The sequence below is a fragment of the Gorilla gorilla genome, chromosome 9, assembly GCF_029281585.2.
Source record: "Gorilla gorilla gorilla isolate KB3781 chromosome 9, NHGRI_mGorGor1-v2.1_pri, whole genome shotgun sequence".
NCBI lineage: Eukaryota > Metazoa > Chordata > Mammalia > Primates > Hominidae > Gorilla > Gorilla gorilla.
The window spans coordinates 37,844,812-37,870,131 of record NC_073233.2 but is presented as its reverse complement, the minus strand read 5'-3'; the positions used below and the strand labels follow the sequence as shown (position 1 = coordinate 37,870,131).

The following is a 25,320-nucleotide window of genomic DNA, read 5'->3' as shown; positions in this document are numbered from 1 at the left end:
ATTTTAGGATATCAGAGTTTATTTTACATGAAATAGGTGTTATAGAGGGCAAACTGGAAAGGTCTGGAAGAGAAGGAAATAGGAAACTGAGTTTAAAGAGAAAAATACGGAGTATTATAGAGATAAAAGATCAGACCATTGGAACAGCTTAATTAGATTTGGTCTTAATTTGGTTTTAGATAATGACCAAAGATAACGAGGAGGTAAAGCATGATAGATTTGGCTGGCCATAAAGTTAAACAAACAAAAATCCTAGGAGTGGATTACAGGTATACAGCCTAGTCTTTACACACTATTGTTCTGGGGACTGGTATAAGAGTCCTTAAGCCTTACAGTGTGAATTCTACAAGTAGGTAGTTGAAGCAAGAGATCCAGGGGAAGAAGGCCAAACTTACCTTCTCACTAGTCCTAAATATGTACTCTCTCTACTTTAGAAGGACCTAGTTATTACATAAGCATACCCTGTTGATATCCTCTATTGTGTACTGATTGTTTTCCATATGAGCAATTTTTTTTCTTCATCACTCCTTTCTACCCATACTTTGATTCAATTTAAGTCTTTTTCATACTTCTTATATCGGCATGTTATATATGTACTGTTCATGGTTATTCCATATGCAACCAATATCCAGAGATTTATCTTGCCTAACAGTGCTGAACACATTGTAAAAACTTAAATGCTTCAGGACTAAAGATCAGGTGGTTCTACTAAAGGACTGCACTGATATCAGTTGTCCTATTTCAGTCCTTTAACAAAGTTCTACTACTCTAAAGTAAGTTTAGTAGAATATCAAATATAGTAACACAAAACAGCGATTGGCAAAATTTTTCTTAAGGAATCAGAAAGCAAGTATTTTAGGCCTTGTGATTCATACAGTTTCTGTTACAACTAATCAACACTGTACTTGTGGCACAAAAGAAGCTGTAGACAATGTGCACATGAATAAGCACGACTGTATTCTAATAAAATTTTATTTACAAAAATAGGTGACCAGCTAGCAGGCCAATTCCTGCAAAGAAAAAAGCTCAGAATTTTTATTTTCTTTTTGAGACAGGGTTTCGCTCTATCACCCAGGCTGGAGTCCAGTGGCATGATCACTGCAGCTTTAACCTCCTTTGCTCAATCACTCCTCCCACCTCAGCCTCCTGAGTAGCTGGGACTACAGGTACATGCCACCACACCCAGTTAATTTTTGTATTTTTTTGTAGAAACAGGGTTTTGCCATGCTGCCCAGGCTGGTTAGCTCAGAATTTATTGCATGATGTAGAAGAATAATATAGCTTAGCAAATTCAGAAAGGTTGAAGATGACTGACAAGAAATACTATAATATTCTGTGAGGACTATTAAGAGTGCTTAGTTTTTGCTATTACAGGAAATAATATGATTTAAAATTATGAAAAGTGTGGTGAACACATTCTAAGGTGGTCCCTATGATTCCTGTCTCCTGGTATTCATGCCTTTGTGTATCTCTTCCCCTTGATTGCAGCAGAATGTGGAACTTGCTTCTAACCAAGAGATTATGGCAAAGGTGATGGGATGTCATTTCTGTTACGAAAACCTATAACATTTTGCTGAGGGACATTCTCTCTTCTTGGTTTTGAAGGAATAAGACACCATCTTGTGAGATGCCCTATGGAGAGGGCAGCCTCTGGCTGCCAATCAGCAAGGAGCTGAATGTTGTGAACAACCACATGAGCTTGAAAGCAGATAGTTCCCTTGTCAAGCCTTCAGATGAGAACTCAGCCCTGGCTGACACCTATATTGTAGGCTTGCTGAGGACTCCATGGGAGTGTGCCTAGATTCCTGACCTACAGAAACTATGAGATAAATAAATCTTTGTTGTTTATAAACTGTAAAATTTGTGTTAATATTGTTACACAGAAAAAAGTAATATAAAAGTACACTGATAATAGGTTTAATTATCCAAAAGTGTATCATTTATCTCCCATATCTAGAACTAAAATTACATAATTAATGTAAAAGATTATTTAAAAAAACACATTGATCTATTATTTTAATAGGTGACAACTTCTATTAAACCTTTTTGATGCTCAGTATCTTTACAAATAAAGATCCTTTATTTAAAGAGACTGTGTAAACTCTAAATATTTATGCTATCAATTAACTTTTGAAACTTTTAAGGTGTTCCAAATTTACCAATGTAACAGACTGTCAGAAAGTAATATAGATAAAACATCTCAAAGCCTATTCCAGTACTTAAGCATTAAACATTTTAAGAAAAATCTATCTTTGATTTTAAAATCAAATTTTATCTTTGATTTTAAAATCAATTTTTGATTTTATTAATTGACAACCATCTTAAATTTTTAAAGTACACAGTGGGGTCCCTTAGTTCTTCAATTTATTCCTCAGAGAATTTCCTTTCATCTGTTCACATGTATTTATTTTGCTATATTCAGAAGGTCTAGAGTGGACTTATTTTAGGTTTTTCTGGCAGTGCTCATTAGCTCTGGTTTCCATAGTTAAATTGCTACTGAAGCTGTAAATACAGTACTCTGAAAGCCCACACTCATGCACAGGTATGCTTCTACATAAAACTGCCTTGGTAAATGAACAAACTATTTCACGAGAAAATGGTTAAAAAGTTGGAAATCTATAGTAAAATGTTATTAAGGTAAATAATTTTCATGTTTTAATTTTCTCTTACTTCTGGAATTTAAACTTTTTCAGTGATGAGCAATATAGTAATACCATAGGCTCCTAAACACTGAACCAAAATCCTTGTATTTTTATATTTTGAAACTATGCTTCCATATATTCAAGTGGATTTAATTCATTGTACAAGTCACATAGACTTGGGAATGAAGAAAAGTAGAGAACTGGGGCCAGATGCAGTGGCTCACACCAATCATCCCAGCACTCTGCGGGCTGAGGCAGGAGGACTGCTTGAGGCCTGAAGTTTAAGAACAGCCTGGGCAATATAACAAGGCCCTATCTCTACCAAAAAAAAAGAAAATTAATTAATAAAAAATTAGCAGGGCATGGTGGTGTGAGTGCTGTCCCAGCTACTCAGGAGACTGAGAAGGGAGGACTACTTAAGCCCAGGAGTTGGAGGCTGCAGTGAGCTACGATCATGCCGTTGCAGTCCACCTTGGGAAACAGAGCAAGACTCATCTCTTAAAAAAAAAAAAAAAAAAAAGTGGAGAACTTCATCTGCTAATCTAATCTAATTGGACTGGTAAATATTAAAATGTTTGATAACATACAAGTGTTGTCAAGGGTGAGATTAGGGTAAACTGATATAATTGTTGGCTGAAGCATATGACAGTATAACCTTTTGGGAGAGCAATCTAATAATAGCTACAAAATTTAACATGCTGCAATGAAGCAAGTCTATATCTTACAGTTTATTCTAGAATATTTACATATGTGTGCAAAGGTTATACACAAGATTACGCACAATAGCATTGTTAGTAATAGAAAAAGATGGAATTAATTTAAATTTTTCAGTAGAGAACTATTACAATAAATTACGGCACATCTATATAATAAAATCCTATGCAGTTGTTAACAAAAATGAAGTAGTACATCTATATAAATGTACATAAATTGAGGTCTAAGATGTATTAAGTAGATAAAGGAAGATGTGAAATGCTCCCATGTATATTACTTACATGGCAATATTTGGGTGGAATACCCAGGACACTATAATTTCAAGGAACGGAGGCTGAGGATCCGAAAAAGCAACCTAATTTTCTTTACACACCATTTTGTATTTTATGTATTTATACCAAACATGTAAATAATTCTCTCAATAGACACCTTCAGACATTCTTTATTTACCATAAGATACAGTCTTAAAAATGTAACTGAGATAATCATTTCTAGAATTACTTGATCACAGGTTATTTTTCTCTCTTACATGTAATGTTAGGAATAATTCTGTCTTAAATAGTACTTTAATGACTCATGGGTGACATAAGTATCTCATAAGACATATTTTACTTAGCTTTTATTAAAAATTGTCTACTATCTGGATACTCAGGCACTAAACTCTAGGTAAATTTCCAGAAGATTATATTGTATTGATGTAAGTAAATGACTGGTAAGAAGTTGGCAGATACTTCACAGCCAAGAGCCAACAGGGAAATTAATGGCTGAGTTGAGAGAACACAGGACCAAAATGATTAAATGGCATAATTTAAGTAAACTAATATATTACATTTTTAATAGCAATATGCTACAACTATATAAACTGATCTAACAAATACTGTACACCTGAAGATATTTTTACCACTCCCTATATATCGATTTCTATTTTAAAGACAAACCTTTTTGACTGGAATGGAGAAATGCTGATCATGTGAAATAAGGATTTTTACAGTGCTGCAACTTTGATCCTTATTGTGCATGAATTTATCAAGGATTGCTTCATGTTGAGAAATTTGAAAATCCATTAAAAGAAAAAATCTCCATAAATGTGAGTTTTACTTTACTACTTGAAACTGCAATAATCTAAAAAGGGATGTAATTCCTATTTTACTGTTTATTGCTATTAAACAAAACGTGAGAAAACTTTAGAGCACAGTTACAAAAAAAATGGGTTTTGGAATCACACAGAATTCAAGTCCTGGTTCTCAGATTAACTATGGAATAGTGGGAAAACTACCCCATCCTTGTGAGCCTCATTTCCTCATGTATAAAAGGGAGATAACATGAAGTATATTTAGTATCTTCTGAGGTTGTTGTATTAAGCTAAAAAAAAAAACATAATGCACTTTGCATAATGTATGACCAACAGTAAGAGTTAAATAAAAGGCAGCTCTCACTACTAATATTATTACTCTTTAATTATCCAGCATAGATGAGGAATAAAATGTTCTATATAACGTTTTCCTTTACTAGACAAATTCTTACGTACATGCCAAATTTTAAGCATCACCACTTTGTATTTTACTCACTCTTGGGGCAAATTCTTCCAAAATACTTTTTTTGTTACCTTAAGGGTCAATAAATAGAAACTAACCTTTTTGGTGCCTGGTACTAATAACTCTGTCCAGATTAACATATTTATTTTATAGTCCCAGTATGGTGATTTCAGGTCATATTACATTTGGAATATTGTATTTAGGTCAGGGCATGATTCAAGAGACAATGAATGCCAGACTAGAAGGTGCATAAAAAGAATAATCAGAACAGTGAGGTGTGTGAAAACCCTAACATATAAAACCAGGTTAAGGAATGATGTCTATTTAGTTTGGAGAATATTTGAGATGAAAAAATAGGTATTTTCAAATATTTTAAGGGTGTCACGTGAAAAACTACGTAAATTTTTTCTGTATTATATCAGAGGACAAAAGTAGGAACAATAGATATGTTACAGATACATGAATTAAATATTAATATGGCTGCTTTGATTATATAACTGACAAGGTTTATTTCATTTCCAAGATTCTGTGACCTATATATACTAAAAAAGAAGGAAGGCAATTATGGTTATATACTTAAATTAGGACTCTTGCCACTTTAAAGATGAACTAAAATATGATTTACTACTTTGTTACTTTTGTTTCAATAAAAAGATAATGATAAAATGATATGATATATACGATGGACTTAGTATTTCAATTCCCCAAATTGATCCCTGTAATAATCCCACTTTAAATACTGAGGTTCTCCAAAAAAATCAATTCACATTAATTTTAGTCTTTTTAAAAAAATGGAGCACAATGCACTATGAACATTTTTAAGTTATAAGAGCTACATGTTCAGATATATTTGCCTAATTTATTTCAAGTTCAGCTCAACATTAGAATTTAAAATAGAACTTAAGTCAATTCCTCTCTAATTTGTCTTAACTTCTGTCGTGTTAGTGATTTAAATAATTTTGGAATGGGAATTGGATAAAATGATTATGCACAACAGAAAACAATGATAGAGGAGAGCAAAGCATGTATTTTATACTAACCAATTAGAAGAACTGTTCCAACGGCTAAACCTCCACCTGGAAATGAAACAAAACCAGAAGAAAATTAATTTACCTTTTCCATTACCTTTAGCATAAAAGTTAGGCTTTATGAAGGAAAGGCACTTCAATAACTTTAAAACAGTAGTTGTGAACAACATTCTAATTACCTTTGCAATACTTTGCTCAAGGTGCTATTATGAAATAATTACATATTATATGTAATTACACAGTACACATTACTTTTCTTTTTTTTTTTTTTTTGAGATGGAGTCTTGCTCTGTTGATCACGCTGGAGTGCAGTGGCACAATCTCCTCTCAGCTCACTGCAACCTCCCCACCCTGGGTTCAAGCGATTCTCCTGCCTCAGCCTCCTGAGTAGCTGGGATTACAGGTGCCCACTACCACACCTGGCTAATTTTTGTATTTTTAGTAGAGATGGAGTTTTACCATGTTGGTCAGGCTGGTCTCGAACTCCTGACCTCACGTGATCCACCTGCCTTGGGCTCCCAAAGTGCTGGGATTACAGGCGTGAGCCAGTGAGCCACCAGGCCCGGCCTAAAATTACCACCATAATATACTGTACTATCCTCCTTTCTTCTATGATAGAACCACACAGCATTCAACATAATTGTGGTTAAGGACTCCAATAACGTTATATTTAGCACTTGTTAATAAATTAACTCAATACTCAAGACTTAAATGTGTACAGTAACTTAACTACTACAGAAGTACAACAAAGATTATTATAGAAATTCCACATTAATATTTATCTTCAAATTTAGTAAGACTGAGTAAAGACCTGATAATTAAAGTTAATTCTTTTTTATTATGAATAATATACACAAAGTCTGGACATGCTCTAAATATATTTACAATTTAAAAGGAATGTATTTGCCATTTCAAACAAAAAAAGAATATCATCAAAAAATACATTTTCTGTATTACTAGACTAGTGTTCTTTTAAATATCTGAATTAGGCTGGGCACAGTGGCTCAGGCCTGTAATCTTAACACTTTGGGAGGCTGAAGTGGGCGGATCACTTGAGGTCAGGAGTTCAAAACCAGCCTGGACAATATGGTGAAACCCTGTCTGTACTAAAAATACAAAAAAATAAGCTGCATGTGGTGGTGCATGCCTGTAATCCCAGCTACTCAGGAGGCTGAGAAAAGGGAATTTTTTTTTTTTGAGACAGAGTCTCACTCTGTCACCCAGGCTAGAGTGCATTGGCACAATCTCGGCTCACTGCAACCTCCGCCTCCTGGGTTCAAGTGATTCTCCTGCCTCAGCCTCCCAAGTAGCTGGGATTACAGGCGCCCACAACTACACCCAGCTAATTTTTTGTACTTTTAGTAGAGACGGGGTTTCACTATGTTGCCAAGGCTGGTCTCGAACTCCTGACCTCGTGATTCACCTGCCTGGACTTCCCAAAGTGGTGAGATTACAGGTGTGAGCCACCGTGCCCAGCCTGAGACACGAGAATTTTTTGAACCTGGAAGGCAAGATTGCCGCGAGTTGAGATTGCACCACTGCACTCCAGCCTGGCCAACAGAGCGAGACTCTGTTTCAGAAAAAAAAAAAAAAAATCTGAATTATGGTAATATAATCATGAAATATATGAAATACATAATTCAAATGGTGAATCATTAAAAATCAATTTAAAAATTAATTTTATGGCTAGGTGCAGTTGCACACGCCTGTAATCCCAGCACTTTGGGAGGCTGAGGTGGGCGGATCACCTGAAGTCGGGAGTTCGAGACCAGCCTGACCAACATAGTGAAACGCCGTCTCTACTAAAAATACAAAAGTGGATGGGTGTGGTGGCCCACGCCTGTAATCCCAGCTACGCAGGAGACTGAGGCAGGAGAATCGCTTGAACCAGGAAGGTGGAGGTCGCACTGAACCGAGATTGCACCATTGCACTCCAGCCTGGGCAACAAGAGCGAAACTCCGTCTCAAAAACAAACAAACAAACAAAAAAAAAAGAATTAAAGAAATTAGCACTACACTAAGACATTTGAGTACTAATACTTTGCTCTTCACTCCATTTGTAAAACTATTACCATTTTGATTAATGTCTCAAACACAAATTCACTTAAAATTTTAAAAAATGAGTATCAAAGAGTAGAAATGTATTTAAAGTATAATTTTAAAAATACTCAAAGTTGGGCTGGGTGCGGTGGCTCACGACTGTAATCCCAGCACTTTTGGAGGCCAAGAAGGGTGGATCATGAGGTCAGGAGTTCGAGACCAGCATGGCCAACATAGTGAAATCCAGTCTCTACTAAAAATACAAAAACAATTAGCTGGGCGTGGTGGCCGCCACCTGTAGTCCCAGCTACTTGGGAGGCTGAGGCAGGAGAATTGCTTGATCCCAGGAGGGGGAGGTTGCAGGGAGCTGAGATTGCGCCACGGCACTCCAGCCTAGGTGACAGAGTGAGACTCCATTAAAAAAAAAAAAATACTCAAAGTTGTTGGACAACTGGAGTCAATGTTAATTGTTTGTTTTTTGTATACAAATCTGAAACATTTAGAACACTAATAAAGAACTTTCCACAAAAAAGTTTTGTAGTCACATTTGTCATACAGAAAAACTTAGTAACAAAAGTTCCTTTGATAGGCTGGGCACGGTGGCTCACACCTGCAATCCCAGCACTTTGGAAGGCCGAGGCAGGCAGATCACATAAGCTCAGGTGTTCGAGACCATCCTGGCCAACAAGGTGAAACCCTGTTAGCCAGATGTGGTTGCCCGCTCCTGTAATCCCAGCTATTCCAGGGAGCTGAGGCAGGAGAATCGCTTGAACCCAGGAGTCATAGGTTGCAGTGAGTTGAGATCATGCCACTGCACTCCAACCTGGGCCACAGAGCAAGACTCTGTCTCAGAAAAAAAAAAAAAAAAAAGTTCCTTTGATAGTGTTTATTTTTTGCCTTGCAAAAAAGCATAACTATTATGTGTTAAACAGTTTGAAATCTGGTAACATACATGCGCCTAGAATAATATGCAACATGAGACTTGTGCTAAGCGATTTACAGTGAGGCTAAACATCAATTTCATGACAATATGTAGAACATTTCAAACTCTTAGGGAAGGAAATAATGAAAAAACCTAGTATATTTAAATGTTTTAAATGTTTAAGTTTACATATTTACAAGACTTTATATTTTGAGTTCACATTCAGACAGGTTCCTTCATATAGCATTTAAAGTCATAACAGACTACATAGGATAACTTTAATCTTCAGATGAAAAGATAAACATAAGCTGAAATGTACATCATGATAGCCATCAAAAAAGATCAGGTCCGGGTGCAGTGGCTCACAGCTATAATCCCAGCATTTTGGAAGGCCAAGGTGAGCAGATCACTTCAGCTCAAGAGTTTGAGACAAGCCTGGACAAAATGGCAAAACCCCATCTCTACAAAAAATACAAAAATTAGCAAGGCGTGCTGCCACCTGTAGTCCCAGCTACTTGGGGAGCTGTGGCAGGAGGATCAATTGAGCATGGGAAGTTATGGCTGCAGTGAGCAGTGTTCGCACCACTGCACTCCAGCCAGGGTAACAATGTGAGACCCAGTCTCAAATAAACAAATGGATCAGAACAAAGGGTTTGCTTTGGGATAAGATTAGACTAAATGTTTAATTTCATAGTGCCACACTAATGTTATAATTCATTTGAACATCTTATATCACACTTCCTTACTTTCCTACTTTCCCTTAAATGCAGAAATAAACATTTAATTACCCAATAGCCTTTTTCTGTACATATAAGGAGATGAATTGATATAAGCATACAAGAGACATTATGGTGTCTAAGCTAGAGCAGGCACTATTAAATAGTTTCTTACTTTAACCTATTTCCTATATGGAGGATTTAGGTTTCTTATCTAACCTCCTGAGTTACATTTACATCTCCTCAAATAAGGAATTTATATAAGGCCTCCACTGGGACAGACAGAGAAGCAAAGATTTTTTATTTTTTGAGACCGAGTCTTGCTATGTCCTCCAGGCTGGAGTGCAGTGGTGCAATCTCGGCTCACTGCAAGCTCCGCCTCCCGGGTTCACGCCATTGTCCTGCCTCAGCCTCCCAAGTAACTGGGACTACAGGCACCTGCCACCACACCCGGCAAATTTTTTTGTATTTTTAGTAGCGACGGGGTTTCACCGTGTTAGCCAGGATGGTCTCGATCTCCTGACCTTGTGATCCGCCCGCCTCGGCCTCCCAAAGTGCTGGGATTACAGGCGTGAGCCACTGCGCCCAGCCAGAAGTAAAGATTTTTTAACATTCACTATGGGACAATGAGAACAGATCACATAACAGTTTTCCAATTACATGAAGTGATTACCAAGTAGAGGTGTCTGGCCCAGAAAGGTACTCAGAAAGAGCTACCTTTACCATTTTGGCAATTCCTTTTTTTTTGTGGGGTGTGGGGACAGGGTGTCGCCGTGTTGCTCAGACTGGAGTGCAGTGGTGCAATCATGGTTCACTGCAGCTTCAACCTCCCAGGCTCAAGCGGTCCTCCCATCTCAGCCTCTGAAATAGTTGGGATTATAGGAACATGTAACCATGACTGGCTAATTCTTTTTCTTTTTTAATTCTTTCATTCTTTGTAGAGACGGGGTCTCACTATATTGCCCAGGCTGGTTTTGAACTCCTGGGCTCAAACTAGCCTCCAGCCTTGGCCTCCCAAAGTGTTGAGATTACAGGCATGAGTGACCACATAACCTAAAAAATCTTATGTGTATTAAAATTCTAATGTTTAGAAAATTTGAACATTAAGACATAATGGGGACATATTAAAATCATTTTTATCAACCAAATATCTTCTCAAACTTCTTTTACAAAAAGGTAAGAAGGTTCTATCATGTAAATTCACTAGATTCACATTTAGATTGGCTGTAGTAAAGTTTGGTCATTGTGAAGGACAGTTGTGGGGAATAAGATGTAACTCATTAACTAATTTAAACTTATTAACTAAAGCTTTTAAAAATCAAGCTTTCACTCTATGTGTTTTAACAGAAATAATTTGGACCTATACATATACATATATATATACACACATATATATACATATATACATATATACATATATACATATATAGACATATATACATATATACATATATACATATATATAAACACACATATATATACATATATACACATATATATACATATATATATATACACATGCATACAGCAGCAAAATTTCTCTATTCTTCTAAACTTGAGTTTAGTGAGACATGATCTCAAAACATTTCCACAAGGTACCTTTGTATAAGGTATTTTGATGTCTCTTACTTGATAAATGGAAGGTCTAGCTGTATTTTAACTTAAAAGTTTGAATGTTTGTAGCCATGCTCCAACCAAAAAATAAATAAATAAAAAGCTAAAACAACCAACCAATCACAACAGAGTATCCTGCCATATTCTTTGAAGGCTGGCTTTTAATTTACTTTTAAATTTAGTAATCCATTAGTAATTTTATCTAATTCCAAAAGCAACATAGACTTCACACTAATAGTTACCAACTAAAACTGAAATATCTTTTCCCAATACAATGTATTACAGATAAGTAATAGGGTAAGCAAACAATCATCTTATTTTTGTAATGAAAACAGGCAAGAAAGTAGTAAAACGGCCTTGTTTACTACTTCCTCTCACCTTTCATCCTAACTTAGGAAAATTACCAACACACTTTCTAAGTCACTAAGCAAAATAAATTCTTCTTTTTTTGAGATGGGGTCTCACTGTCACCCAGGCTGGAGTATAGTGGTGTGATCACTGCTCACTGCAGACTTGAACTCCCCAGGCTCAGGGATTCTCCCCCATCAGCCTCCTGAGTAGCTGGGACTACAGGTGTGCACCACCAAGCTTGGGTGATTTTTGTATTTTCTGAAGAGCCAGGGTCTCTCTATGTTGCCCAGGCTTGTCTCAAACTCCCAGGCTCAAGCAATCCACCCATCTTGGCTTCCCAAAGTGCTGGGATTATAAGTGTGAGCTACCACACCTGGCCAGCAAATAAACTCTTGTTTTTACTTCTAGATGTCTTTAAGATGTACACTTATTTCCATCTTACTAAAAATAAAAGTAGAGTACTTTATGTACACAAAAGAATACAAGAGGTTGAAAGGTTAAAGAATCATGACTACTCTTCAATAATTATGACACAGTTATTGGCTGGGCAAACATGAGAATCAAAATAAAGGTTTGAAAGGTTAAAGATACTCAGCAAGCCTGATATTTTAAAGAATTAATTTCATCAAGATTTCATATATTTTAAAAATAGGCATTTTTCTTAAAACCAGAAAAGATATTTAATACTTAAGAAATAATATTAGAAAATTTAAGATCTTGCAAATGCCAGGATCTTCCACGATTTTCAAAATCATAAGACAACGAAAGGGCTTTTGTTGTTGTTTCAATTCATGCAGTAGTAAGACAATTACATTAGTACTATTAATATTTTAAAGGAACAACATTCAATCCCCATACTCTCCCCAATAGAAACCTCTGATTAAGCTATAAATTTTGGGTAAATGAGGTCAAATTAATACACTAGAATATGAAAGCCTTTCTTCAATGTTAGAGAAAGTAAAAGGGAAAAGAAATGAAAGTCAAGAAAGATAACAGTGATTTATGCCAGTCCTTTCCAGACCTCTATATAAAGGAATAATTTTGCTTAAAATTACAAAAAAGTATTTTTCGGAAAATGCAATGTAAAAAACAAGTTCATATTGTTTCCTTGGTTCATAGTAATAGCCTTAACTACTTAATTAATGCTGGATCTCAAATTTAATTGCAGTTATTTTGATAACAACTCTACTTTTTCTTCCCCAAGCATTATAAAACATAGTGACTACTCTTCATTATGACACAATTATTGGCTGGACAGACATGAGAATCAAAATAAAGCTAGGAACTGTGAATAGTTCTATAGATTAAGTCACATGAAATAATTTTACATAGCAATAAAAAATACATTTTTCTTAAATATACAGCTAATTATATTGGTTGGTAAAATATCATAACCAAGATTGTGTTAAATATGTAGTCCAAGCTCAATGTATATTATCCCATGCTACACATTAACATAATAAAGGAAATAAGCCCACTAGTGTTTACTTTTTGACATCAATGTTAAAAAATGGCCGCTACCATTAAGCTTCTTTCAGGGTACTCTTCCTAGACTATTATTTACCTCAAATCCCTATCTGACATTCCCTTCACTATCAAAATTTAACAGCACAGAGGTCAAATCTGCAGTTACCCTTCCTTTAAGCATTTTTCTGGAGGATGAAGTTGTGGTTAATTCTTCCAGGTTAGATATATGGTTCTATGATGGAGTATACCTTTTACAGGGAATGGGGTTAGGTGGGCGGGGCGGGGGCGGAGGGCAGGGGGCATTTCTGCCAGAATTCTTTAGTTGCTATAATCTTTCTTTGGAAACCCCTGGAAGAGAAATGGAGTACCTCTTCAATCAATGGAATGTCTATCTTTCCTTTTCCAAAATATAAGTGTTATTTACATACAGTGTCCTCAAATAACAATATAAATATCCCAGAAGGGCAAGGTTGAGAACATGGGTTAGATAATCTGGGAATTTAAACAATTTTAATGTAGCTAACTTGGGAAATGTATATCAATATCTCATAATACAATTAGGTTGTCAGAACAAAAACATTATATATTAGGTCATTTGAAAAATGCAGATATTGAAAATTTTCAAATTCATGAAATGCTTTGGAATAAGTAATGGAATTATCAGTGTATCATCAAATGACTAACAATTAGCATGTATGATGCCTTTCAAATATATTTTGCATCTATGTTTAAAATTACAATGACGTCACGGTGGCAGTAGTAAAATGTCACCGTACTACACGGAAGCTATAATATTTACTTGTTACACAGTAACCACATAATATATTTAGGCAATAATCACAATATTACAGTATAGTTTTACCGTTCTAACACCATAACATCCTATTATCATTACCTTTTGTCACAATATAGTCATATTAGGCTTGTCACAACTTGAGTCAAATAACATTTTCAAGTAATAACATAGTCTAAATTGCTTATACAGAAAATCAGAATACAAAAATGTCATTAAGAGGTTAAAACTAAAATACTTCTGGACATATTTATTTTTCAAGATGTAGTCAATTCTATTATAACCTCTTCAACTTTTGTGCACTTTGAGAATTCACTGCATACATGCAAAATATATTTCAAAGTATTCAACAACCAATACTGTTTCTACCATCTTAATGAACAGTAATTTTTAGCATAAGCTTGTTACACTTAAATACCCTACTAGAGTCTCCCATTCCAAGCAAATACGGAAACTTTAAAAATTACTGTTCAAGTTTGTATCTCTGAAGAAACACGTATAGAAGGTGCTTTGGGTTCTCTTTTTTGGTGGATACTTTAAGAGACGATAGTTAAATCATTAATCCGAGGTTCAATAAATGGTCAAAACCCCTGGAAAAAATACGTAAAAATTTCAGACAGCGGTAGCCTAGTGCAAAGAGCACTAAATTTGAAGCCTAATGATCAGTACACATGGTCACTGGTTTTGTGAGACTGTTCATATCACTTAATTTGTTTTTAGAGCTCAAACATGAAACTCCATTCTACATGTTTCATAATTTCTTGTCTCAGTTTTTTTCTACACATTATTTTTCTTGTATTCAACAACTTACTGAGAATCTACTAAGTGCCAGGAGGTACACCAGGAACATTTTGTTATTCTAATGAGGAACTGAAGACATTATAATAGAAACATAACCTTTTTGTTTGGAAAGTTTTAGTATCAAATAAATGAAGTTACATATCCCATTGAATTAAAAAATACATAAGGCCTAGAAATAGCTACCAAACTTAAAGTTCAAATGTAAGAGGATATCAACTGAGGCTCACAAGGGAAAAACGGTGGACTATATATTTGCTAACTAGATATTTTGAATCACTTCTGTTTACAGTACCATGCAACTCAGGAGGAAAATATATTTGAAACAATTAAGTGAAAAATACTTAAACTTATCTAGAAATAACCGGGAAATGAAATGAGAGAATCAAGAAGCCATACTCTTTCACATAGGTTGCTTGTCTTCTTACTTTCTCTGCACTAAACCTATGAAAAGCCTACTTTGAGGGGAAAATAACCGAAAGAAATGTCAAGCGAAGTACAAGAACAAGCAATGAGTTATATTTTATGAAAGTGTACAAGATTTAACAGACACATATCACACACTATGAAAAAAGTTATGAAATGTAAACACAGACGGGGTTTTAATGAAACAGCATTCAGAAATTAATCTAGAAGCTTTATTAACACAGCAAATCTGTCCTACCAACTTAATCTGGTCAATCCTTTCAATATAACAGTTATGAAACAAGCATATTCTTCAGCAGGCTTCTCATAAAAAATTCCAGATATTTTAAAGGAAAGCCTAAGAACTAGACTTTCCTCGTTAAAATCTGAGTTAAATTTAAAGATGTCGTATGGAATGTAGCAGCAATCAATACTGGGAAGCAAAATGTATATAGAAAAAATAAAAAATATATACACAGATTTAACGCAGACACTATCTAAATATCAACGACAGGCTCAAAATACTTTATAAGGATTATGTGTCAACATAAGCCTTTAACATTCGCTCTCTTAAAGCCAAAATGTTTTAAGATTTAGAACCAGAGAACAGGCAGTCTGACGGTCAAAGAGGGGAAATCACTTTTTTCCAGCATCTTCTAATGAAGTCTGTCTCTCACAATTATAAAAACTTTTGCAGGCTGGTCTAAACCGTGAGCTGCCTGGAGAAAGCAGAAGGGAGGTATCCTGAATGAAAGCTAAACCATCTCCATAAATTAATGTCTTCCCTTGACTAGAAAGCATTTCAGGGTAAAAAGCATGTACGAATTCCTCCCTAATATGAAAAGGGGTTGGAGGGCAGGGAATGAAATAGAGAGCGGGGGCACTAAAACATGTTTAGTTAATAGCGCTCAGAAGTCTCCACACAACCCGTATTCCCCTCCACTCAATCAGACCAGGCTATTCTCTCCTCCTCCGAAGGTTTAGGGGTCAGAGAGAGATGTGGGGTCAAAGTGGCTTCCCCGACAGGTCCCCTCCCTAAGTTTCCCCTCGGCTGAGCCCAGATCTCCGCTCTGAACCGACCTAAGAGCTGGTCTAGGGCTGGGAGCCCGGTTGATACCAGCAGCTGTCCATTCCGCACCGACGGTCGCGTGCCCGCAATGGACACCAGTCGAGGGCCGCTGTCGTTGGTCCCGCTGGCTCTAGGACCCCTCCTCTGGAAACTGGTGACGTTGCTCTTGCTGGCTGTCGCCACTGCAGACCCAGTACTCGCGGCAACACTACCGCAGGTTGCCACTGCCGCCATCTTAGAGCCTCCAGTGTTAACCCAATAGGAACTCTGGGAACGCAAACACCCGTCCTATCAGAACCAGTGCCAAACTCCCGCCTCCTCGCCCCAACCGCGGCTCTCGTAACCAATAGGACTGAGACGTCAGTCCCGAGCCAACCAATCGGAAGGCGTATTGCTGAAAAGTGCGCCCTACGTAAGGACGGTCGACTTCGGCGGGGCCCAGGTGAGAAAGGCCCACCTGTGTCCTGGTTGAGGGTCTCCAGGGTTCTTTGGGGCCCGAGGTAGGTAATATCACGTAACGTTCTTCTCCTTTTGAGTGCCTTCATTCACATTGAGTTAAAGAAAAGGTTGGTGAACCGATAAACCCTTAGGGCTTATCAAGCAATTGCTAGCATCTTTCTCCGCTGTGTGTGAGGATAGACTTTTTTCCTGCTCATTTATCTTCTGATTTCTGATAGAAAATTCACTCCGCCTTCCCCACGATGTCTTTTTCTTAATTTTGTGTTATATGGAAAGGATGGGATCTCTTACCTTAATGAGTTGGTTGCTGAGCGTCTGGGCTTAGTTCGTTAGTGCCTAGTGGTAGGTGGTTTGGAATTAAACCTTAGAGCGAAAACTCTTGAACTTTGAGGCTATCTGGTTTTCCTGTGTCTGACAAACTATATATAGCTCTCTGACAAGTTCCGATAAGAAGCTTTTGTTAATTTTAATTAGTGTTTCTGGAAGTCTTGGATGTCTTTCCTAAGCGGTGTAAATGACAAGTGTTACTCTGACAACCTTGTTCACACATTTAATTGTCGTTTGCTGTTAAAGCAGCTGCAAATAACAGAAAATACTTAGGGTTTCTTTCCCCCAAAAAACTGCTAGGAAGAATTAGAAGTATACCTACTTTATTTTATGAACCCTGAATCGAGAGTTTATTACTAAAATACGAATTTTATGTGTGGAAAAAACATGTATTTTGAGTTGTATTTTTGTATTTAATTTTTTTCTCAAAACTGAGCAGGGACAGTGGGTAAGTGATGTTTAAAGGCAATCATGATTGACAAATGTCTAAATTAAAAAGGACTCCCAAATCATTACTGCACTACTGAGTTATTGACTTTGACAGTGATCTGTGATACCTTTTAATTAGAGCCAAACCTCATTGAAATTCTTGCCATCGAATTGTTTTAAATCTCACTGACCTGTTGAAATTTTTGGGCTGATTCTGTTTGATAAATTGAAATTAGTATTGCTAAATAGTGACTGGAGTTTTTCATTTGGGGAGGATTTTTGTTTGTTTGCTTGTTTTTTAGAATCATGTTTAGGAAAAAACCCTGTTTCACAATATATCAACTGGAAAGCTTTGATCAAGGTTGCTTTCATATTGAATCTTTAAGTTACTCAATAAATAGCTGTTGAGTGATTACTGTCTGTTTGGACTTAATCTTGTCATTTTAGACCTATGGTAATAAAAATGGTCTCACCTGGAGGAGATAAAATTAACACATAGAAAACAACACAGTGCTTAAAATGAACACATTAAATAGCATGTGCTAACTTTATCCTGTAGTAAATAAGCACTAGGAAGACCAAAACAAAAAGTGACAAAGCAGTCCAATATCAGATAGAAACTTCTTGAATTTTTTTTTTCTTCAACTTTTGTTTTAGGTTCTGGGCTTCATGTGCAGGTTTGTTACATAGGTAAACGTGTGCTGTGGTGGTTTGCTGCACAGATCAACCCACCACCTAGGTATTAAGCCCAGCATCCATTAGCTATTCTTCCTGATGCTCTCTGTCCCCCCACCTCTACAAATATTTTTGATGCTGTGAACTTTTTGAAATGCTACATATAATTATTATTTTTTGACAGATGGCATTGTTTTGTGTACCTCATGATGCTATGAAGTGTATGTACATTCCGGAATGGTTAAATCTAGCTAATTAGCAATGCATTACCTCACATAGTTATCATTTTTGTGGTAAGAGTACATAACATCTACACTGTTTACATTTTTTAAAGAATACAATATATGATCATTAACTATAGTCAGCTTGCTATAAATTCATGTTATATAATAGATTTCTTGAAATTTATTCCTCCTATCTAACTGATATTATGTATCTTTGACCAAATTCTCCCCATCCCCCCTGCCAACCATCCTGGCCTCTGGTAGACACCATTATACTCTCTGTGCGATTAACTATTAGATCCCACCTATGAGTAAGATCATGTGATATTTGTCTTTCTGTGTCTGACTTATTTCACTTAACATAATGGTATAATTCATTTTTATAGGCTTCTGTATTACATATTCCCTTGTTTCCTACTGTATTTACTTAACCCTTTAGTTTTCCCAAGATGATGATAGTGGTGCTTTGTTTGCCTCATTACTAGAACTGAAGAATTATTTTCCAACTTTGACTTGGACTATAATTCTGGAAAGATGATCTATATACACACCAGAGTATTCATGAAATTAGGATATATATCTGGTATAACACTATCGTAGGATAAATATGCTTTTTTTTTTTTTTTTTTCTGAGACGGAGTCTAGGTGTGTTGCCCGGGCTGGAGTGCAGTGGCGCGATCTCGGCCCACTGCAAGCTGTGCCTCCCTGGGTTCGCACCATTCTCCTGCCTCAGCCTCCCTAGTAGCTGGGACTACAGGCGCCCATCACCACGCCCTGCTGATTTTTTGTATTTTTAGTAGAAATGGGGTTTCACCGTGTTAGCCAGGATGGTCTCAATCTCCTGACCTCGTGATCCACCCACCTCGGCCTCCCAAAGTGCTGGAATTACAGGTGTGAGCCACCGCGCCAGCCAAATATGGGTCTTTTGTTTGTTTGTTTTTTGTTTTCTTTTTAGACGGAGTCTCGCTCTGTTGCCAGGCTGGAGTGCAGTGGCATGATCTCGGCTTACTGCAACCTCCGCCTCCTGGGTTCAAATGATCCTCCTGCCTCAGCCTCCCGAGTAGTTGGGACTACAGGCATGCACCACCATGCCCAGCTAATTTTTGTATTTTGAGTAGAGACGGGCTTTCACCATGTTGGCCAGGATGGTCTCAATCTCTTGACCTTGTGAGCCACCCGCCTCGGCTTCCCAAAGTGTTGAGATTACAGGCGTGAGCCACCGCGCCCAGCCGCCTTTTTTTTTTTTTTTAACAAAGATAAAATCTTTGCTCCCAAATAATTTCAAATTCTTGAACTTACCAGCAAATAGCAGAGTTGAATATAAAACGCGAGAATAAATAAAGTATTCATGGAAAGGAAGAGTTAAAAGTTATATGTTGGCTGGGCGCAGTGACTCATGCGTGTAATTTCAGCACTATGGGAGGACGAGGCGTGCAGATCACGAGGTCAGAAGATCGAGACCATCCTGGCTAACATGGTGAAACCCCGTCTCTACTAAAAAATACAAAAAATTTAGCTGGGCATGGTGGCGGGCGCCTGTGGTACCAGCTGCTCAGGAGGCTGAGGCAGGAGAATGGGGTGAACCCGGGAGGCGGAGCTTGCGGTGAGCCGAGATTGCGCCACTGCACTGCAGCCTGGGCGACACAGCGAGACTCTGTCTCAAAAAAAAAAAAAAGTTATATGTTTAGGTGCGTTCTTAATTAATTCTTTATGAAGGACATACTAAATTCTAGGAAGTGCACCAGAGCTCAGGTTACAGGAGAAAAAAATACTGTGTCAGTACTCTTTGAGTTCACAGTTGGGGAAGATACGTGGGTAAATAGGTCAATAAAGTACAGTTGATCCTTGAACAATGTGCGGATCAGGGGTGTCGATCCCCACACCCGTGTAGTTGAAAACACGCATATAACTTTTGACCCCTCCCAAACTTAACTGCTAATAGTCTACTTTTGACTACTGGATGCTGTACCAATGACATCTGTGGATTAACACATAATTTGTATATGTATTACGTACTGCATTCTTTCCATAAAGTAAGCTAGAGAAAATGTTAATCAAATCATAGGAAGAAAATATATTTGCCATGCATTAAGTGCAAGTGGATCATTATACAGGTCTTCGTTCTGACGTTCTTCATGTTGAGTAGTCTGAGCAGAAGGAGGAAGAGGAGGGGTTGGTCTTGTAGTCTCAAGGGTGCCAGAGACGGAGAAGGTGGGAGGGGAGGAAGGAGAGGTAGACGCAATCAATATAGCTTTATGGAAATACATACTAATTTGTCTGTTTTGCTTTTTCAGCTCTCTAAAAATGTTTTTGTACAGTACCATTTCTTCCACTGTTTGCTTTAGTTTTAGTATCTGTGTTATAATAGGAGTCCATGTCAGAAGAAGTCACAGCAGTCTTGAATAACTGGAAGACTTCTGCCAGATTGCCTAATGTCAGTTTGTTTTCTGGCACTGCTTCTTCTACCTCTTTCTCATCATCTGGCACTTGTTTGGAAGCATTCATCTCCATCAAGTCATCTTCTGTTAATGCCTCTGGTGTGGTGTCTGTTAACTCTTGAATTTCTCCAAGATGCCTATCTTAAACAACTGTTCCCTCCCGACGTTTTTTATTTTTTATTTTTTCCATGTCCACAATGTTTCCCATAACTTCCTTGATTGACTGTTGTAAATCCTGCAGGAAACCACTTTGAGATACACCAGAAAACATATAATGAACATGGTGGGCAACCAGCACCTTCTGATACAAGTGGACACCTCTTCAGTTGTTTTTTCAGTGGCTTCACTAGCCCTGGAGTCGATATCACTGTTGTGTCTGTGCAGGTAAAGCATATAGCAGAGATACTGTGAAGGTTCATTACTGGGCCTGCTGGTATTCTGGCAGCATGATTGAAGGAATGAATACTAAGGTCATGTCTACACAGAGGGAGTTCCTCAACCTCCGGTAATTCCTTTTTTGCCTCCTTCCTGTCATTATACTCACAAAGAGAAACTATAGTCCTGAGTTGTAGCACCACAGATTTCTTTTACCTGTTTTTCTACTTCTCTACTTTTATTATACTCTCTACTTCTGTGAGATCAACTATTAGATTCCATTAGATCCACTATTAGATTCCATGTTTGACTTCTTTTGCTTAACATTATTTTTGTGAAATGATCCTTGTTATTGTGTATCGTTGTGGCTGATCTATTCTTATTGCTGTATAGTATTATATAAATGTATTATAATTTATTATGTGTTCTACTGTTAGAAGGGATTTGGATAGTTTCCCATTTGTGGCCATTTCTTCAATGCAATTATACCAGTTTATACTCTTACCAGTAGTATTTGGGAATGGTTGTTACTTCTCATCCTTATCAACACAATGTTTTTCTTCTTTCATTTCAGCTATTCTCAGAGGGTTGTGGTATGGCATTGTCATTTGGATTTGAACTGACGAAGTTGAGCACCCGTTTATATGCTTATTGGCCATTTGGGTAACCTCTTTTGTGAAAGGGTCTATCCATGTTTTTTAATTTTACGAATTTGGATTGTCTGCCTCTGTCCCATGGATTTGTAGGAGTTCTTTTATATTTTGGATAAGAGTTCGTTTCCAAATAAATTCATTACAAATATCTTCTATCAGTCTGTAGCTTGCCTTTTCATTTTCTTATCTTTTGATTTCAGTCAAAACATATTCTGACTTAACAATTTTTTCTTAGTGGCTGGTGCTTTATGGCTATGTTTGCCTACTCCAAAATTTCGAAGATGATCTCCATGTTTTTTTTCCTAAAACCATTGATGTTTTACTTTTAAATATTTATGTCTGTACTTTATTGGAATTGACTTTTTTGTGTTTGGTGTGAGGCAGCGGTAAAGATGTGTTTATTTTTCCTGTATTGGTATCCTATTGACCTAGCACCATTTATTGAAAAAATGATCCTTTCCTTGCTATATCGCATCATCACTTTTTTAATAAATAAAGTCACACATAAATTAGGCAGATTTCTTTCTGGACTTTCCATTGGTTAGTGTGTGTCTTCAGGTTCTTCAGAAGGCTGGCTTTCTTTCTCTCAGAATTTGAGCCACACTGTACTGTGGGGACCTCAAGTTAAATCAGTAAAAATGGGAAACTCACCCTGTGGCAGTTCCTTCTCACCTAAGTTGACTACCCAGCAAAATCTGTTTGCTTCTATTAAATCTGTAGAGCCTTCACATAATTGATTTTTGTGTTTTGTTCAGAGTTTATAGTTGTTGTCTATGGTAGGATTGGTCTGTCATAAACTTACTTTGCCATACTGGAATGAGCTCTTCCTATCCTTTTGTGACTGTAGTGATTTCTTCTTTTATTTATTGCTGATAAATAAATATCAGCAATTGAGAATGAGTTTCTTTTCCTTTTTTTCTTCATTGTTAATTTTGCTAGGGATTTTTCACGTAATCTTTAAAAATACTCAAATTTGGCTTTATTGGTTTTTCTCAGTCTTTACTTTCTACTTTCTGTTTAATCAATTACTATTTATTTATCATTTATTTCCTTCTACATTCCTTCATTTTGATTTGCTAAGGCTTTGTTTGTTCTGCCTTCTTATACTAAAAGCTTAATTATTGATTTTCTGCCTTTTCTAATATACCGTATGTAGTTAAGAGCGTGCACTAGCTGCTCCTATAACTTGTGGCATTTTATGTTTTCATCATTTATTTCAAAATATTTACTACCTTTTGTTTTGATTTTCTCTTTGATCCGTAGATTACTTAGGACACTTTTGAAAGTACTGAAATACTGAATTATATTGGATGCTAGGAAAGCAGGAGTAAGCTGGGACTGACCAGGGCAAATGAGTACTTATATTCATCATAATTTTAGTGGATTTTAAAGTATAAATGGAAAACTGGGGTATTTAAATTAAAACTTAAAAAGCCATTGTATAGTCATGTGTTAGAATGTGCAGTGTAATAGGGTAAATGTGTCCAAGGGTTTTAGTTCAAGGAGATTTGTCAAGTAAATCTGTCTACAAGAAAAAATAAAGGCAAACAAAGTGTTTTTCATGGTCAACACAAAAACATTAAAATTTTTAGCAAAAAAAGAAAAGAAATTTCAGAGACTGGCCCAACATTTGTATGTCCTTCAGTCTGGGACTTTTCTTCATATTTGCATGTAGCCAACATGAGGAATTAAATAACGGCTGACTGGTGTTCCTTTCACACGTCAACCAGAGTCTCATAGACATAAAGCTACTGTGTTAATCAAAGCATGTGTGATGTTCTAATTATCGTGGACATTTCTGCTGAGATGTGATCAATTTCCCTTCGGTTTGAATAACTATGGAAGCCTGGGAGTAGGCCAAATATTTAAAACTATTTCATATGAAAAAATCACATCTACTGATTTTGCCTGAAGGGTCCCGCAGGCTCCTGAAGCTCCTCTCTAAAGAAATAAATAAATCCTGGACCAATGGGTAGTGTTAGAGTGAAATTTATTATTTTGACTACTGCTTCTCAGTTTAAGAGTCTGGATATGAAGTATGTTTTGATGAGTTTCTTGCAGGATAAAATGAAAGTTGGATATCCTAGCAAACATTATTTTCATTAACTCAGAACCAAATTGGATCCATTTATTACATAATTTAAAAAATTACTAATGGCTCTTGTTCTATATAATTATTCTACCTCTTTTTGAATTCTGTTTTCTTAGGAAACTTTATTATTACTTTCAAATATGATAGCATTCATTACATTCTCAACCTTGAATTATAATCTCTTCCACATCTATGTTCAAATTTAGTTTCTCATTTGTAGTACTATATCTTTGAATTTTCTCTCAGTTCGGATTTTTTCTCTCTGACTTTGAAGGACTTTAAAAATATCTATTTCGGTGATATTTTCATACAACAAGGTCTTTGATGTATGCATTAATTATTTTCATTTCTTTTTCTTTCTTTTTTTTTTTTTTTGAGACAGTCTTACTCTGTTGCCCAGGCTGGAGTGCAGTGGCATGATCTTGGCTCACTGTAACCTCCACCTCCCAGGTTCAAGTAATTCTCATGCTTCAGCCTCCCAAGTAGCTGGGATTACAAGCATGTGTTACCATGCCCAGCTATTTATTTATTTATTTATTTATTTATTTATTTATTTATTTATAGAGATGGGGTTTCACTGTTTTGGCCAGGCTGGGCTCAAACTCCTGGCCTCAAGTGATCCACCTGCCTCGGCCTCCCAAAGTGCTGGGATTACAGGCATGAGCCACCATGCTCGGCCATTATTTTCATTTCTAAAACCCCTAATTTCTGTCTTTTTCTAAATATATTTCTTCTTCCTGCTTCTGAGTGTCTTATTCTATTCTGTGCTGCTGTAACAGAATACCTGAGACTGGGTAATGTATAATGAACAGAAATATATTGGCTCACAATTCAGGAAACTGGGAAGTCCAAGATTGAGGGGCTGGTATCCAGCGAGGGTGTCCTTGCTGTGTTATCACATAGTGGAGTGGCCCAAGAGAGAGCAAGAGAGAACAAGGGTCAACTCTCAGCCTCAGTCTCATTTATAATTTTCATTAATCCATTCATGAGGGTGGAGCCCTCAGACCTAAACACCTCCCATTTGGCCTCACCTCTCAACACTATTGCACTGGGAATTAAATTTTCAACACATGCTTTTTGGGGGACACATTCAGACTGTAGTACTTAGGTATGTTTTTTCAGTGTAGCAATTGTTAAAGCAGTAATTAAAATGCAGTTACAATAATCTATTGTAATACCCAGATGAACCCTGTCCAGTAGAACCTCCTATGTTGATGGAAATGTTCTGTATCTACACTGTCCAGTACAATAGTCATTAAACACATATGATTATAGAGTACTTAAAATGTGACTGATAAGACAGAGGAACTGAATTTTAATCTTATTTAATTTTAGTTATTTTAAGTTATTTATTTAAACAGCTGCATGTGGCTAGTTTGTACTATATTAAATCACACAGCTTTAGATCAAGCTTTGGCAACCTTTTTCTATAAAAGACCAAATAGTAAATATTTTAGGCCTTGTAGTCCATATGGTCTCTGTTACAACTTTTCAACTCGCTGTGAGAGCACAAAAGCAGTCACAGATAACATGTATATGAATGAGCATGACTTT

At 36.7% G+C, this 25,320-nt stretch overlaps 2 protein-coding genes across 8 annotated transcripts in view; one reads left to right on the top strand and one right to left on the bottom strand.

Moving 5' to 3' along the window:
- Nucleotides 1-16,412, bottom strand: part of ELP4 (elongator acetyltransferase complex subunit 4) — a 274,197-nt gene extending 257,785 nt beyond the window's left edge. For 3 of the 6 annotated variants that reach the window (XM_055356451.2, XM_055356454.2, XM_055356453.2), the window contains exons 1-2: nucleotides 16,106-16,368; nucleotides 5,932-5,967 (exon numbers count right to left, since the gene is read on the bottom strand). In XM_055356451.2, coding sequence (XP_055212426.2) covers nucleotides 5,932-5,967; nucleotides 16,106-16,328 — 259 coding nt within the window. In that variant the 5' untranslated portion in view covers nucleotides 16,329-16,368. Of the gene's footprint in view, nucleotides 1-5,931; nucleotides 5,968-16,105 lie in introns of all 6 variants that reach the window. The other 3 variants (XM_055356452.2, XM_055356450.2, XM_004050887.5) reach the window with 2 other exon arrangements.
- A 72-nt stretch (nucleotides 16,413-16,484) lies between these two features.
- Nucleotides 16,485-25,320, top strand: part of IMMP1L (inner mitochondrial membrane peptidase subunit 1) — a 77,409-nt gene continuing 68,573 nt past the window's right edge. Inside the window, exon 1 of one of the 2 annotated variants that reach the window (XM_004050878.5) lies at nucleotides 16,485-16,594. The gene's annotated coding sequence lies outside the window, so the exon portion shown is untranslated. The remainder of the gene's footprint in view (nucleotides 16,595-25,320) is intronic. The other variant, XM_055356903.2, reaches the window with a different exon arrangement.